General features: G+C 36.7%; 1 protein-coding gene across 2 annotated transcripts in view; it reads left to right on the top strand.

Moving 5' to 3' along the window:
* The window catches only part of Abca12 (ATP binding cassette subfamily A member 12), a 171662-nt gene extending 166306 nt beyond the window's left edge, over positions 1 to 5356 (top strand). Inside the window, exons 52-53 of one of the 2 annotated variants that reach the window (XM_058577446.1) lie at positions 1539 to 1676; positions 3037 to 5356. In XM_058577446.1, coding sequence (XP_058433429.1) covers positions 1539 to 1676; positions 3037 to 3144 — 246 coding nt within the window. In that variant the 3' untranslated portion in view covers positions 3145 to 5356. The remainder of the gene's footprint in view (positions 1 to 1538; positions 1677 to 3036) is intronic. The other variant, XM_046440002.2, reaches the window with a different exon arrangement.
* The last annotated feature ends 11192 nt before the right edge of the window (positions 5357 to 16548 follow it).

Below are 16548 nucleotides of genomic sequence, written 5' to 3'. Positions count from 1 at the left end.
TTCACAACATTGATGTTAACTTTAAATAGGTATAAAAATAAATCATTTGAAATTCTTTGTTCATATTAAGTGTGCTTCAGAGTATCTGTGTGTCCATAAGGATACTTCATACTCTATAAAGCACAATATTAATGTGAACCGATTTTTAAGAACAAAACAATGCATCTTTAAATTAATTCTTGTATCTTTACAAATTACTTTTGCCTCAGCCTCCACAGGCTTTGGCTAACTTCTGTAGGAAATAATAGCTTTCATGATTGTTATCAAGACCCATTTCTATCATTTAAATTTAAATCAAATTTTAAAGTTAAAGGATACCTTTATGCACAAATTTTGTCGGTCATACACTTTTCCTTTGGGTAAATTTCTGAGCTGAAATCTTTATTTACTGAGTGATGAAATTACATTTTCCCTGGTCTGTTCCTCTGGAGACCAGTGCCATACAAGGCAAATGAAGTGATGATAAAAGTTTGATTTTTCCCTGAGCAGACCATGCTTTACAAGTCTGCAGTGGTTTCTACATCTCTAGAAAGGAAACAGCCAGAGCAACAATCAAAGGTAGAAATAAGGAAAGTGGTCGGATAACCGTGATAGGCATAATGCAAAAAAGAGTCCATCAGGGAGGTCAGGCACTGAGCAGAGGGGTGAAGAAAAAGAGATCTTGAGGAATAGGCCCTGAAACACGCCATCCCGACCTGATCCATAGAAACCACAGGGGTAGATTCTGAAATAAGAAATCATCCCAATCGTGGTGTTTAGAAAGATTGCTGTAGCTGCTCCATGCTAGAATAAATCAGTGTCCATTTCTAGGGTTCTGAGGAGACTATTGCAGCAACTTGGATGTGGAGTGATAAGTATCAAGTTAATAATGTCAATGATGCAAATAGAGAGGAAAGGTTCAATTTGAAAGACATCTTAGAGGAAAATGAAAGACATAGTAACCTATTCAATATTCAGAAAAGTGGTGTTATTGATACTCCAGGGCAGTAAGAATAGAGTACTAGTGATACCATTGACTAAAATTTTAAAAACTGAAAAGAATCTTAAGGAGACTTGAGAACAAATATGACGTCATTTGGATGAGTCTCTCCTACAGTGCTTTTGAAATGTAACATCTTTAGCCAATAGAAATTGAGCAGCTCATTTCCAGCCTTTTAGAACAATTGTAACATAAAAATTCAATTTCTAAAATTGATCTCAGAGAAAGATTATGTGAACGGAGCATAAGCTGATGTGTGAGGTACCATTCCGCAAATTTTTTTTTTCAGGCAACATTATGATTTTAGAAGTGAATATGAGTGCAGAATGCTTTGGAATTTTTATTAACTTTTTAATTTGTTTTCTCTTTAACGTTCATAAAATTTTTCATCTCATCTCTACAAGCTGTTAGATTGAAAACACCCCTTATTTACACAGTAGCATCAAATTCAGTGGAATGAATTTCAATATTTTTCTTAACTCTCAATAAAGTAATATCTAATCAAGTCAATATTACCTAACATTGCAAAATGATTTATTTCTTTTGGTTCCCATCATAGGATCAGCACCTTAGCATGCTAGAGTATCATGTGCCAGTCACGGCAGGAGGAGTAGCAAACATTTTTGATCTGCTGGAAACCAACAAGGCTGCTTTAAATATCACAAATTTCCTAGTGAGTCAGACCACTCTAGAAGAGGTAAGGTGTATGCTACGATCCATGTGTACAGTGTCACATATTAATTATTATGCATCCTGGTTATTTCTTTTTAATGACATTCAATTTATTTTTAATTGAAGCAACATCTAATCTTGCACCTGAAAAACTTAGCAAAGAGCCTCATTTATTTTGGGATATTGAAAAAAAGAAAAAGATGTGAAAGGCATTAACTATTTTTTTAAGGAGAAATGAAGATTTTTCTATTCTTTGTCCATAAGCTTACATGTATATGGGAAGCAACAAAACGTACTTTTTGACCTACCAAAAAAAAAAAAATAGCTGTCAATGCTGTCCTTACTCTCTCCTGATAGATTTTATAAGGACATTTCATTGGCTTCCTGGATTAGGTGGAATGGGAGAAGACGGAGAGAGAATTTGCAGAACTTCATGTTGACTAAATTCACACAATTAAAGCAGCCACTGCAGAATCCTGTTCTTCTACTTACATCTGTCTTAATTACATTTATATTCAACAGCTAGAGGCTGAGTAGGTCATTCATCATCACCTCTGCACTGTCTTAACTAAGTTCAGCCCAGCCATGACATGTAGAATGTTTGATTGTGTCTGTCATTGAAAAGGGTCTGAAAATAAGTCCTGACAGGCCTCTGTGTCAATGTATCATGCTGCATTTTATGAATAACTTTTTTAATGGGGCTTTAGGCATCTTAATAGGGACTTAAGATAATTATGGCTTTGCTAACACAAAGATTTAGTCTTTGATTTGTGACCAACTACCAGCATCATGCCTGGCAAAAACTAGACACTTGATAAATAGTTTTTGGATGAATCGATGTCTAATAGACTTAAGGACTTCCTGTTAAATAATTGGCTAACTAAACAGAATGTGGGCTTTCTATACAAATCCTATGTTGGTGCATTATCCCTTGAAAATAGTGACATTTCTCTCAACATTTCTGTATAAACATTTGCTAGGAGTTTTGAACTGGACTCCTTGTTTATACTTGATAGAGATATTGATGTAAATCATATGGATTCAGATATGTAACTATAGATATTCAGCTATAGCTTTAGATTCAGATATGATTATAGATGTAATCTCAGTCATAAATACAGTCACAGATGTGTTATTTTCAAACTCCAGGTAGAATTGACTGCATAAAAGGACTCCAAGTGAGGATATGTATATACCTATGGGCATGCGCCTACAAAATCTGGCTTTCTGATTTGCTTTTCCATTGTGTGTGTGTGTGTGTGTGTGTGTGAGAGAGAGAGAGAGAGAGAGAGAGAGAGAGAGAGAGAGAGAGAGAAATTAGCCTTATTGTCTCCTTTGGTTTATCAGCACTAATGGCCTTATTTTCCTTTTAAAAAAAATAACAGGTTTTCATCAACTTTGCCAAAGACCAAAAGTCCTATGAAAATGCTGATACCAGTAGCCAAGGTTCCACCATAAGTTTAGATTCACAGGATGACCAGATAGAGTCTTAGCATCTGCAACTCATTCAATTTCAGCAAATGGCTAATGGATGCGTTTTGAAGAAGACATCACTTCCTCAAAATCTCTTCATTTTTGAAGTGTTATACTATCCAGCAAGTTGCCATTGTGTAAGACTTAAAAGTTATAAATGAAAAGTTTATTTTCCTGAGGTCAATGAATGTTGTTGTTACTGGAATGGAATTCTGTATATTCAACACTGTGAGCATAACATATGTGTTCTTACGCAAAGGTGAGACCACCTGTTGTCTTAATTTATTACTTTCAATAAAAAGATAGCCTAAAAGGCATGTATATTAGTAGGTGGAAAGTAGAGTGAAGAAGAAAAGTAAGGTGGATTGGGGTAGGTAAGGTTGGTGAACAAACAAAATAATTTATTTCTAAAAAATAACAGGATGCACATCATGATGAATACAAGTGCACTGTGATATGTAAAGTGCTAAGATTAACATTGGCAGTAAACTGAGAGCACAATGTCTACAGGGTGTGTGTGTGGGTGTGTGTGTGTCATGGTTAGTACCATGTGAATACAATTGGGAACATACTGAACCCAAAGAAATGCCTTTCTACAAGATGCCATAGAGGGACAGTTTACCCTGGTGGTAAGCAGAACTTGAGTTCCTTCCTGGCCTGCCTTGCCAATCATAAGGCTCAGGTGGAAACAGAAACAAATTGTTCAGATGGGCAGATACAAACCCTGAAAACTGATTAAGAGTTCATGTGCTGCTGGCAGGCGACATTTTTTAAACTCTTACAGAAACCCTCATATTCCACGTTTCTCCTCGGGAAATGTTTCTGTGGAGGGAAAATGAATATGAACATAATTTTCAGCTGATTGCCCTGCTGACCCAGAATTGTGTGAATGGCTTTGGATAGACTTCATAACAATGCTGAGTTACGTAATCCTCAAGGAAGGTGCTGTATGTACTGTGTGTGTATGTGTGTGCGTGCTTGTGTGTGTATATGCACACGTTTGCCATTTTGGGCACAATTGTTTGTTTCAAAAACCAATAAACTCCAAGTTTAGGAAAAAAAAAACATTCGTGTTGTCATTTCATTTCTTTGAGAAGAGCCAAGAAACTAAAAATATAGGTCATGTGGCCCACAAGTCCCATGTGTTCTGTCCCCGCTTTCCTCTCCGTCCTCAACTCCAACCACCTCCTCTGGCTCTTTAGGATCTAGTCATGCTGGACTCCTTCAGGTTTTCTAATGCTTCAAGCTCCTTTGCATCTCCAGACCTTCACACATGCTGTTCCTTTGTGGGAGATGCTCTTCCCTCACCTTTTGTGCCCAACCAACAGTCTTCAGAAATGTTACACTTTCTCAGAGAAGCTTTACTGCCCTGCTTTCTCTGTTGAAATCTGACTCCCCGATCTTCTACTACCATATTTGTTTGTGCCTCCTACTTTTCTGTCAAATCATGCATAGTAATTTGTCATCTATGCAGATTTAAGAATACATAACAGATGGCAACATGATGTATCTTGGGATACCAAAATGCATTGAGTGAGTATAATGTATAGATAAACCTTTTGGAGTAAAAGAGTAGCTTTAATAATGTGGATGTCCTCAGGGACCAAAGAGACAAAAAAAGATGGCCAGGCTTCATCAAAAAAGAAAAGGAATCTGCTTCCTGGAATTTGTCTTTGTTCTGGTTGATTGGTTGCTTGACTCCTTCCGAGCAATGGCAGGAAGGAAAAGTACAGAAAACACACTGAAGAAAGAGGAATCAGTGAGATAATGGACATTTGAATACTGAAGAGAGAGGAAAATCTGGCAAGAGAGGGAAGTGGTTGAATGGACTTTTGAAACTACGAATATCCAAGTACTTTTTTCACATTTATTCACTCTGCGTCCTTACTGTGGGCAGGCCTTATTACCATCAAATCTTCATTAATCACATTTGCAAAGACTTCACATGAGTGAGTGTCCTGTGGAAACAGGAAGACATCAGCTCACATCTTCTTCCTTTGAAGGGCAGAACAGTACTGCTTCAATCTCAGAATGAGAAGCCTAAAGGCAGAGGGGACCATGGGAAGGGATGCCCTGGGACATGCTGAGAAGGGCTTCTAGCCATCCCCAGGACATAGATGGAAGATTCCAGATAATCTTATCTACCTCTCTGTGGGCAGGAGAGCCACATTGGCTCTGGACTACTCTAACTGCACATTTATTTGAATGGGTAGTATTTCTTTCCCTCGTTAGATTTGGAATTTGTCAAGACTGAGATCTATTTTGATCTTCCTGACCCTCCCAGCAATATCTGCACACACAATAAGTAGTTGTGGCACTCAATGAATACTTGTTGGTCAAATGAATAAATAAATGAATGAGAAACAAAAGAGAAGCTGGCATAGTTGATATGGTAACCGGTAACCAAGCATCCTTATTTTGTTTAAATGTCTGAAATGCAATGCATTTTCCCATGAGGTATCTTATTCAGAGAAAAGAAAAAGGAAACATGATGGTTGATTCCATGTTACAGATATTATGGTGAATCCACTGGGATGGGAGGATTTTGATTTCCTTTTTGGAATTAGAATTCTAATGCTTTGCTTTTGTATATTTCTGCACATTTATTTCTACTCCGTCTTGTTTTCTGTTAGGATGTACTATATGTGAGTTTCTTGGGCCCTTTTTACATGAAAGTAAGGAACACACATGAAAAACTATCTTTGAGCTCACATCCCTTTGGGCTTCTCTGTAATAGAGAAAGTGTTTTGAGACTTCCCAGTTCTCAGAGGATTGCCTCCACTCTAGATAACACATACAGAATCTCCTTTTTTTATGTGCATTATTTGAATTACCTCTGAGGAATGTGGCAATTTTCACTTCATCTATAAAACCCAATTTTCATAATGTTAAAATATTGTATATAAAATCAGAAGAATGGGAAAATGATACACAAACTACCTTCTCCAAATATGCTTTCTGCCTGGCTGATCCACTCAAATGGACAAATGGCAAATGCTAACCTGTGTGAAGATGGTGGAGAGGGAGTGGGCTCGCAGTCTCTTTTCCCACCTTACCCCAGTAGTCAGCTTGCTTCATTAACCAAAGCTTCTCAACCCAAGGCAGTGGCATAAAAGAATATTTCATTTGGCATCATTTATTACAAGAATAATCCTATCTTTCCTTACTTATAAATCCAGACTGGTTTTCCATAATCTGAAAAATGAAATGCAGACTCCTTAACTGACCCTCAGAGTATTTCATAATCTGTTCTCAACTCTTCCATCTCTTTCCTATGTAGTCTCTGCTCTGACCACATGAATTTCCTATTACTATTTACATCAGATCCTTTCCAAGTTCCATGTGACTTTTCTCAAACTACTTTCCTCCTGGAAGACTTCTTCTCCCTCTGCTCTCAGCTTATATTTAGAATCTTCTCTTCGCCACCTTTCTGATATGTCATTTCTTTAAGGAAAATTTCCCAGAGAGCCTCATGCGAAATGAACCATTCTATTTTCTGCATTTTTGTGTATACCTCTACAGAATCATCTCCATAAATTGTTGTACATGTCTCTCTTTTCCCATTATACTCTAAGTTCCATAAGGGTAGTGACTCAGAATTTTCTCATCATTGTATCTCAAATATCCAGTACAATATCAATACATTCTTGTTGCTCAGTAAATCTTTAAAGGAAGAAACAGGTCTATTTCAATTTAGAAATATTTTTATAATTTTTTTCCTTAACTTTTTTTTCACAGTCATGTTTGCTTTAGTTTTAGAGACTATTAAACTTTAAAGCTAATTGCTGGGGGAAATGTGCAGATAACTGACATTTTAAATTAAAATGTGCATCCATTAAAAATGCCAAGCATTGGACATACTATCATTTTATTAATAGTATTGCCTATGATTGTGTTTACCCAAGGATATTGAAACTAGAGATGGTATTTAAATCAAATACTTTCATCAAAATAGAGCTATGCTTAATCACTCCTGTTATACAAGAAGAAAAAGCAAAGTAAGACATCGTTACAGTTAAAAAAACAGCAGCTATCATTTACTGGTGTTACATCATTGTGAGACATTGGGGTAAATACACCACACTTATTTTATTCTTTTTTAATTCTACAACCAATTTCCAACTCATATAGACCCTTTAATTGATTAGAACACTGATGTTTAAGAAAATGTAATTATCTTGCCTAAAATCATTTAGCCAAAACATAAATTTGACTCAACACACCATATCCTGATGTAGACCACACACAAAAACATTTGAATATGTTAATATAGATACACAAAATGCACTAACAACTTAGTGGTAAGTTGTATTTTTGTCTGTGTTCACTTGGAGAGAAAACCTCTAACCCTTTTCACCCTGATTACTGCTCCCTTGACTTCTGCAGTTATCTCTAGTATGTATTTTTGAAATGAACAAGAAGACCTGTGGAGAGAAATAAAAGTTTCCTTGTCCTCTTTGACAAGTGTACTCCTCCCTTTGTGAGGGCTTTGTTCTTATGACTTAATCACCTCCCAGATGCCCACCTCTCTACATCACAATGGGGATTCAGTTTCAACATGAGAATTTTGAGGACATACAAACATTCAGACCATAGCAGATGCTATAATAATTTTTTTCTTAACTTCCTTTTCAGATTATTCATTGTATAATGTAAAGAAATGCAACTAATTTTTGCATGTTGACTCTATGTCCAGCTACTCTACTAAATTCATTTATTAGTTCTAGTAGAGTATTTTTTTATTTTATCTTTTTTTTAAATTTTTATTGTTGGTTGTTCAAAACATTACATAGTTCTTGATATATCATATTTCACATTTTGATTCAAGTGCGTTATGAACTCCCATTTTTACCCCATATACAGATTGCAGAATCACATCAGTCTAGTAGAGTATTTTTAATTTTGTAGAAGTTTTAGAGTTCTCTGTATATCGTCTTTAAGAAGAAATCATTTTACTTCATTTCTAATTTTCATCACTTTTATTTATTTTTCTTGCCTGATTGCTGTGGCTAGAACTTCCAATACTGTGTTAAATAGAAGTGGTGAAAGTTTCTTTGGTTGACTTTCATCCACACTTTCACTATTGTTATAAAGGTCTCCTCTGTTCATATTTATCAGCCACTGATGGACTTAATTAGACTTAATATCTAACATGTATATAATAAAGTACATCATTTCACTTTTTCTCAAATCTTTATATATATAAAATCATTTGGACTTCAAATTAACATTGTCAAGCATGTATTTCCCCTAGATGGGGAAAATGGGCTCAAAGGAATTAGATAACTGACTTAAAGCAACAAATCTAGTAGTAAGTTATATTTTTTACCTGCCCTCCATTCTTGTCTAGCCTCTCTTCTCTGATTTCTGTGGTTCCCTTGTTTCTATTCCAGATTTTCTCCATGATACTGTCAATTATGGTGACCTCTTCCCATCCCAGGAATAAGGATAGGCATCTGACCCAGGGTGATCAGAGTTCCTTATTTCTCTTAACCACTCTTATTAGTTTAAATATTTCAGAACAATTTAGCCCATCATCCCTGAATTAATATTTAAATTTTAGAAGAGATAAATTTCAGGTATTGCTAAACTGGGTGGGGATGAGTCTAGGGTTTCCATTTGATATCTTCTCCATAACATAGAAAGAACTTCCATAATGAATGAAGTCAAGGAAAAATAAGCAGAACTAACAAGCAGAATGATAGGCTAAGTTCTGCTGATTATTTTTTAACCATAGAATTCAGCCATGCCTAAAGGACTGCTCTGGCAAATATGGAGGACAGACAGTGGGGTCCTGCAGAAGAAAGAACCAGCTAGGGAAACCAGGGCAGCAGAATAAGTTGGCAGTTGTAAAAATGGTAAGAAGTGGTCAGATCCTGGGTATATTTTGAAGGTAAAGCTGATGGGACTGTGGCAAATTAGTGATGAGTATATAAGAAAAAGGCAGTCAAGAATGAATATAAGCAACTGGATAAATGGAATTATCATTTATTGGAGAAAGGATAAACTAGCGAGACAAAGAAGACAATTTTTAGAAAAGAAGTCAAGGGCTGAGTTTAAAGGGCATTAATTTGAGAGATCTTAGATCTTTATGTCTGGAGTTTTGGGGAAAGTCTCTACTAGGGAAAAAATACGGAAGAAATTGGCATAGAGATAGAAATCAAAGCCACGAGTCTGGATGAAATTATTCAGGGAGATGAATGTGGCTAAAGCAGACCAAAAAAAAAAAAAAAATCTAAAGAGAACGCCCAGGAGGAATATTTTTAAGACTGAAAGGAATATCCAGAAATAATGTATAACACATAAACCAAGAAAAGAAATTGCTCCTAAAAGGCTGGGAGTGGCTGACCTTGTCTAAGCAGCTGCTTGCTGGATTAAAATAAAGATGGAAAATTGACCACTGGTTTGACATATTCACGAGTGACCTTGACAAGAGAGGTTTCTGTGCAATGACAGGAAGAAAGGCTCAATAATATATTCAATAAAAATATAGGAGGACGGAAAATGGAAATGAAGTGTATAGCTAACTTCTTCAAGGAAGTAGCAGAAAGAGAAAAAGAAAGGTAGGTGGAAGTTGGAGGAGTTACCAGATATTTTTGACAAGGGTTCTTACCTTTTCAAGTGGGGGAAGAAAGGGGTCAGGTTTTCCAATCATGGTGCCTCTACTTCCGATGGTCTCTAAATAGGAATGTCCCCTGCTCCCTGGGTCTTGTCTTCCTTCTTGACTGACATAATTTGTGGTTTTGTCTCTTTATTGGTTTAGAGTCTAATGGCGCTTCCTGACTATTTCTTGCTGTTGGAAGTTTGTAACATCTTCCCTTTTCCCATAGGTACAGTGGCTCTCCCTAGCTCAGCAGTCACCTAGTTCTGTCAGAGTGCATACTGTGGTAGATGACTGCTCTTGAGTCAGTGACCATGCCACACTCAGCTAGTGGCTACACCTGAAACCTCCTTTACTATACCATGCTGTGTAGTTTGATTTATTGAAATGTGATGTGTCCCAGAGCGGTCTGTGGCAGCTCATCTTCCACATTAGGCTCATTTAACAGTTATTCAACATACACAGATACACATACTTCCTGGTCAAAGCCCCAAGAGTAGAAAATTAATACTGTGTTCACTTCTCTCTCCTCTTACCTTCTCTCTCCCTTCTCCTGTCTTTCAATTCTCTGGATAGAAAGTGGGTAAGTTTCTCTACTTGTGACCTCCTTTCTGCAAACAAATAGCAAATTTTAAAATGGAAAAGTGCATTTTCTTTATGTTTGAAGAGAACTCTGTGGTCTTAAAATTATTGTCTAGTTTTCCAGGCAAGATCTTTAATTTACTAACAGGGTAGAGAGAGGAAAGTCAAAGAAACTTGGCAAATCCATTCTTAAAATAATGCCCTGGCCTTTAGTTACTGTCTTTTACGGTTTGGATGTGAGATATCCTCCAAAAGCTCATGCATGAGACAATGCAAGAAGATTTAGGGGAGAAATGATGGATCCGATGGAGAGAGCCTTATCCCAATCAGTGAATTAATCCACTGATGGGATTAACTGAATGGTAACTGAAGACAGGTGGAATGTGGCTAGAGGAGGTGGGGCATTGCGGGACATGGCTTTGGGGTATATATTTGTATCTGGGTGTGGGGAGACCTCTTTCTCTGCTTCTGATCATCATGTGAGCTGCTTCCCTCTGCCACACTCTTCCACCATGATGTTCTGCCTCACCTCGAGCCCCCAAGCCATGGAGTTGGCCTTCTATGGACTCAGACCTCTGAAACCGTAAGCCCCTAAATAAACTATTCCTCCTTTAAAATTGTTCTTGTCAGGTCTTTTAGTCACAGCAATTAAAAAGCTGACTAAAAACGCTGTCCTACCACATGCAACTACCTTGTTGGCATAACCTAAATATTGCCTTGGTCTTTTCTGGTACATTCTTTTGGGAACTTTTCAATCCTTTAACTTCTTCCTCCATCACTCCCCCTACCCACCTCCCCAGCAATAAATACCTTGGATGACAGTGCAAAGGCGGAGTAATCAAAAAGGCAAATGAGAAGTATCAGAGGAAAGAGAAGCTGTGGTAGGTGCACCTAGGCACCCAGAGGAGCAGTCATAATTCTCCACCATACCTCAGCTGTGCAGCCTCAGAAACGGCTCAGCAACACCAAGGGGGATTTATCTCCCATGGATGAACTCATTAAATTTTCCAAACGCTGATGGATAAAATCTGAGTGCCAGGTTATCGATTTCCAATGAAAACTTTAACTGAACACTCCTATCACCAATGAATTTTCTCTCCCTGGGATCACACTACCTAGGAAATCAAGCTTTAATCAGAAGGTTTCTTGCTGAGCAGAGACTCAGGGCAAGTTGAGTTAATTATATGATTCCAATATTTAATGTCATCAAGTTTCACCTCCATCATAGGATATTCCTGCAAAAGGCCAATCCTGTATCATCCTCAGGAAACCTTTTTCCTTAACACGGCTGCACAGGCCTTGAGCTCTGCCATCCTTTGTCTCTCTGAAGCTCTTTTTAAATGCTCTTTTGGCCAAACCAACCTCCTTTTGACAAACACTTATTTCATTAGACATGATAATATAGCATTTTCTATCAAGATATAGTTTTTCAGATGTAGTGATTTTGTGTCTTCATTATTTATTGATTGTAAAGCTTAACCCAAAGCAATGTTTCCAAACATCCTCTTCCTAAGAACCACTTAAAGCCCTTTATTTAAAAACATACATCTTCTGATTTAGTGGGTCAATGAGTTGGGAATAATTTTTGTCTTCAAAAATTATTGTGATTTTTGTTTTCAAAAGAATTGAAGAACTCTCGTAAGAGAATAATTTAAGGCACCTTATTTCTGTGCTTTTGATTGAGTTCCTCACTATGACCAACACATACCCACAACAAATACATATACTCATTATATATCTGCACATATTTAAGCACTCATGAAATTGATTAAATCCTATCTAAAAGGCTATTTGAAATGGGGATTTAGAGGATTGAGAATTGCTTCTGAAACTTAAGTGCACACACATGAGTCACCCAGGAATCTTGCTAAAATGCACATATTGAGTAGGTCTGGGAGGAGCCCAGGAGTCTGTCTTTCTAACTAACTCAGTGATGTGGCCACAGCTGCACCTCCTCAGACACCTTGGAGTTGCAGGGTTACAGATTGGCCTTTGTCCGAACTGCCTTAGTTCAACTCCTAGTTTTGAAGTTCCCAACCCCAGCTTGAGGTTCACTCCCTTTTACTCTGGCTAGTTGACCTTGTACATTTTACTTAACTTGCTATAACTTGATTTCCCTATTTTTAAAATGGGGATAATACTAATATCTTCCTCCTGCGGCTTTTATAAGGACTGCATGGATGTTGAAAGTGCTTAGAAGAGGCTCTATGGTCAATTTGGCATAAATGATAGTTCTCATTGACATTTTGGTGTCATATTTTGGTTTCAGCTAACAAAGCCAGAATGAATATCATTGTGTGTCCTCCAAAAGAAAAATCCTAAAAGAAAATTTTCTATGGATCAAGGTGACTATTTTTTTACTTAACGTAATAGTCATATGATGAGTTTTCTGCATTTTGTCAATTTTAAGAATCCCCTTAAGTGAATTAAGTTCATTCTCTTCAAGTTTTCTGCTTTAACAGAAAAGAGTCACAATCCAAGGTCTCTAGTTGACAAAATTGATTCCATCTTCTTAATTCCAATTTTTAAAAAACTATCATGTCACTTTATATCTTCAGATTAAATTATCATGAGTAAAAAAAAAATAGTCTTGTTTCCAAAATGATATTTTCCATGATTTAAGTTGATAAACTCAGCCTAATATGGGACATTTGGGAATTCAATAAGTTCTATTGAATAAATAAATGGATGGATGGATGGATGAATAAATTAACAAAGAATAAGAGTAATGATTTCTAAAAGTCATATTTTCCCTTTCAATATAATCTAAGATTGAGCCTCACAATATAACATTTTAAAAGGAAAAGAAAATCATTTCAGGCACACCTTTTTTTATTATGGTACATTCTATCTCAGAATTTGGGTTGCAAGTTGAAATTACTTGGAGATATTGAGCTGATTTCATAGTTCCACCCTTTCTTGGAAAATCTAAATTAATTAAGGTATGCTATGGCCACTGGAGATCCCCAGGTATTTTTAATTCATGGCCAAGGTTCAGATCCAGTTTTATCTCCTATGGATAATTGATATCTCCCTGAAAAAGTAAGCTCAAAAACAGCCATACAACTCTTTAGAGTTTTATTGAGTTTATATGAAACTTTGGTTCTATAGACAGAATTATAAATTGTACTGACTCAATATAGATCCCAGGTATTAGTGCCTTTTGAAAACCTGTATTGTAATCATACCATTAAGTTAGAATTTGAAAGAAGAGACTTTTGAGAGATCAAATAATGCTTTTCAATGATGTGAAAATCAAATTATGCTCCAGCCTTTATATTTTTAAACTTATATTTAAAAACTAATGCAAGAGGAAGAAACAGCTGGGCCTATTCGGGGTCATTATTTTCAGAAAAAAAGCTCTTCCCTGCAACTATGCTCTATAAAACTATCATGATGAACATTCTTTTGCTTTTGTAGCCAGGTGGTTCTACAATACTTATAGGTATCCAAACAGCTTCTAAAGCATTTGTCCCATCTGCTATTGTAGTTGTTTCTCTATTCTTTCTTGTTGTCTTAAAATATAGCACAGAATATGAATCATGTTGAGCTGTTCTTAAAGAGAAGGTCTTGTCTCAGCATAGGATATGAATCATTTAAATCCTACCTAACCGTCCAATTAAGTCATTAAGGCATCAGGCTATGTATCAGTAAGAGCTACCATGGAGAAATGAATTTTCTTAGTAAACTGATTGCTTAAAGAAATATGGCAACACAGAAGTAGACTTCTATTTCTGTACACTTCAGCAATGGAAAATAAATTGTCTCCTTGCAATATTTCAACCAATTATAATTTGGTTTTTCAATTCTTAAAATTTAAACACCTTTTAATTAAAGCAAGAAGTGCAACAATATAGTGTATATTCTATATATATATATATATATATATATATATATATATATATATATATAAACTTCATTAAAGCTATATCACATAAATTAGATTGGTTAAGATTTAAGGTGGGATGGGTACGGTGGTACACACCTATAAATCCAGCAGCTCAGGAGGGTGAGGCAGGAGGATGGCAAGTTCAAAGCCAGCCTTAGCAATTTATTGAGGCCCTAAGCAACTCAGTGAGACCCTGTCTCTAAATAAAATATAAAAAGGGCTGGGGATGTGGCCTGGAACCTGGAAAAAAAAAAAACGATAAAAATTGTGCTAAGTAAAAAGCTAAAAAAATTAAAGCAGCAGGTATTTATAAAATGCTTTCTCTTGTTCTCATTATGCTCTATTTCATTAATGTTAAAGTAAATTTTAGCTTACTATTTTTACAGTCTTCCTTAAAACTTAAAAGATAAAATTACAGTGACTTTTGATACCATTCCCAATTTAGGGACCCCTTCTCAACTCCCTAAAGATTACCACCAAAATGAGTCTAGTATATTTCACTTAAGATTTTTTTTTTAGAGTTTTAAATTAGCTTACACATGTCTATTCACGTGTACATGCCAACAGAAAATAGAGAAGCAAAAGTGACTCTAAATTTAGGCTCTGCAGGACTCACCTTTACTATAAAAACAAAATGACAGATCGAAAAAAAAAAAAAAAACTGGACTCAGAAACATAGAAGCAGGTCCATGGGCCAGAAACAGGGCTGAACTATCAGCCACAGGTTTCTAAGACCCTGGTTCCAAGAGCAGGTGATGGTGGATGAGGGTTCAGACCCCAGAGTGCAAAGGGGACTAAATTTATCCCAAATTAGATGAGGGGTAATTGAAAGCTCAGTTACTTAAGCACCTTCAGTGAATCTTCTCTTCTTTAAATAAAAACAGTGACTTACCTTGGCATATGTAAAAGCAGATCCAGAGAGTAAACATATAACAATGTGCAAATATCTCTCATGAAATAGGAGATTGGGAGGTGGGTGGGTGTCAGGGGAGGGTCACGTGCCTTCATCACACTCCTTAGTGTGTTTCTTTTCCTCTGTCTGCCACACCTTTCCTGTGGTCTCTCAAGGATGGCGAAGTGAGATCTGTCCACCTGGGTGCAGACAAAATTGGGGTACAATATAGACAACTTTTAAGCAATAATAGAACCAACTGTAGGACAAAATATTTTTGGTTTTTTTTCAAGTATCAACAATTCTAAACAAGGTCAATGACCAAATATACCAACCAGGAAAAAAAAAATTGTTCATGGGTATGGGTTCTAAACAACTGATGTGGTTACTACTGAGTTTTAATAATATATTATCAAACTTCTATGGAAAAATTAAAATCACACAGATCAAGGCAGATCAGGGACCCTGAAATACAGGAGACCAGGCTTCAGTCAGGTCTACTGCCAAATAAACATTTGACCCTATACAACTTGCTGCACACTAAAGTTGATGTGCTGAGAGCTTTAGTTTCACTAGAGCAGAGCATTCCAATTCCACAGGTAGCCACCAGGGTCATCTCACCCCTACTTCTTTCCTTTCCCAAGAATTTCTTTTTTCTTGCTCTTTCCTCACTTTCTGAAAGTGACTGTGGACAATATGCAATTACCCAATTATTTTCTTATAAGACTGGATAGCAATCAAGCCCACACCAGACCAAACTCACGACACAACACATTATTCCCTCCCCACTTATGGTTTTTGCCTTTAGAACATTTGGAATCTGTAAAATCCCGGAGCACATTTCAGCCAGCCTGAAATTTCTCTCCCAAGTTGCAACTGTAGCCCAAACAAGCTCTCTTTTTTTAACTTGTGCCTCGGTTTCTCTCAAGTGTCTGCAAGTATCTAGAACTTTCAGAAAATTATTACTTTTTGATAACCAGTGTGTTTTACCTGATGGTAAATTTGAAGAACACCCCATTATACACTTAACCTGGGACACCAGTAGTCTCTCCTCTTGGAAAATGGCAATATCTGATGTCACTGGGCTCCATCATTGTGTGGCTATAATAGACTAGAGCTGGCCTACAGGTGTTGGTGTCCGTGGGGCACATCCCCACCACCCACACATGGACACAGACAGATCTGTCCCTTTCTGGGTTCATGACATCCTGTATCTGCCTTCAGACACATTTGAAATTATGGCCCTACCACACTGTCATGCCAAGGGTTTCTCCTGCCAATCTTTTCAGCTTTTAACAAAATAATACTTCATATAAACCTTCAGTTGTTCATTCATTTAACAAATGTTTTCAGCACCTTTTCTTGAACCAATACCTCTTTATCTATCAGCTTCAGGAACTGCGAGATTTGACAGTGGGATGAGCAGGGGGTTATCTAGCATATTTGACTTTGACAGTAGA

Source organism: Marmota monax, unplaced genomic scaffold (genome assembly GCF_021218885.2).
Source record: "Marmota monax isolate L192 unplaced genomic scaffold, Marmota_monax_Labrador192_F-V1.1 WCK01_AAM20220418_F8-fsc00041, whole genome shotgun sequence".
Taxonomy (NCBI): domain Eukaryota; kingdom Metazoa; phylum Chordata; class Mammalia; order Rodentia; family Sciuridae; genus Marmota; species Marmota monax.
Note: the sequence above shows the minus strand (reverse complement) of the source record. Positions and strands in the feature narration are given on the sequence as shown.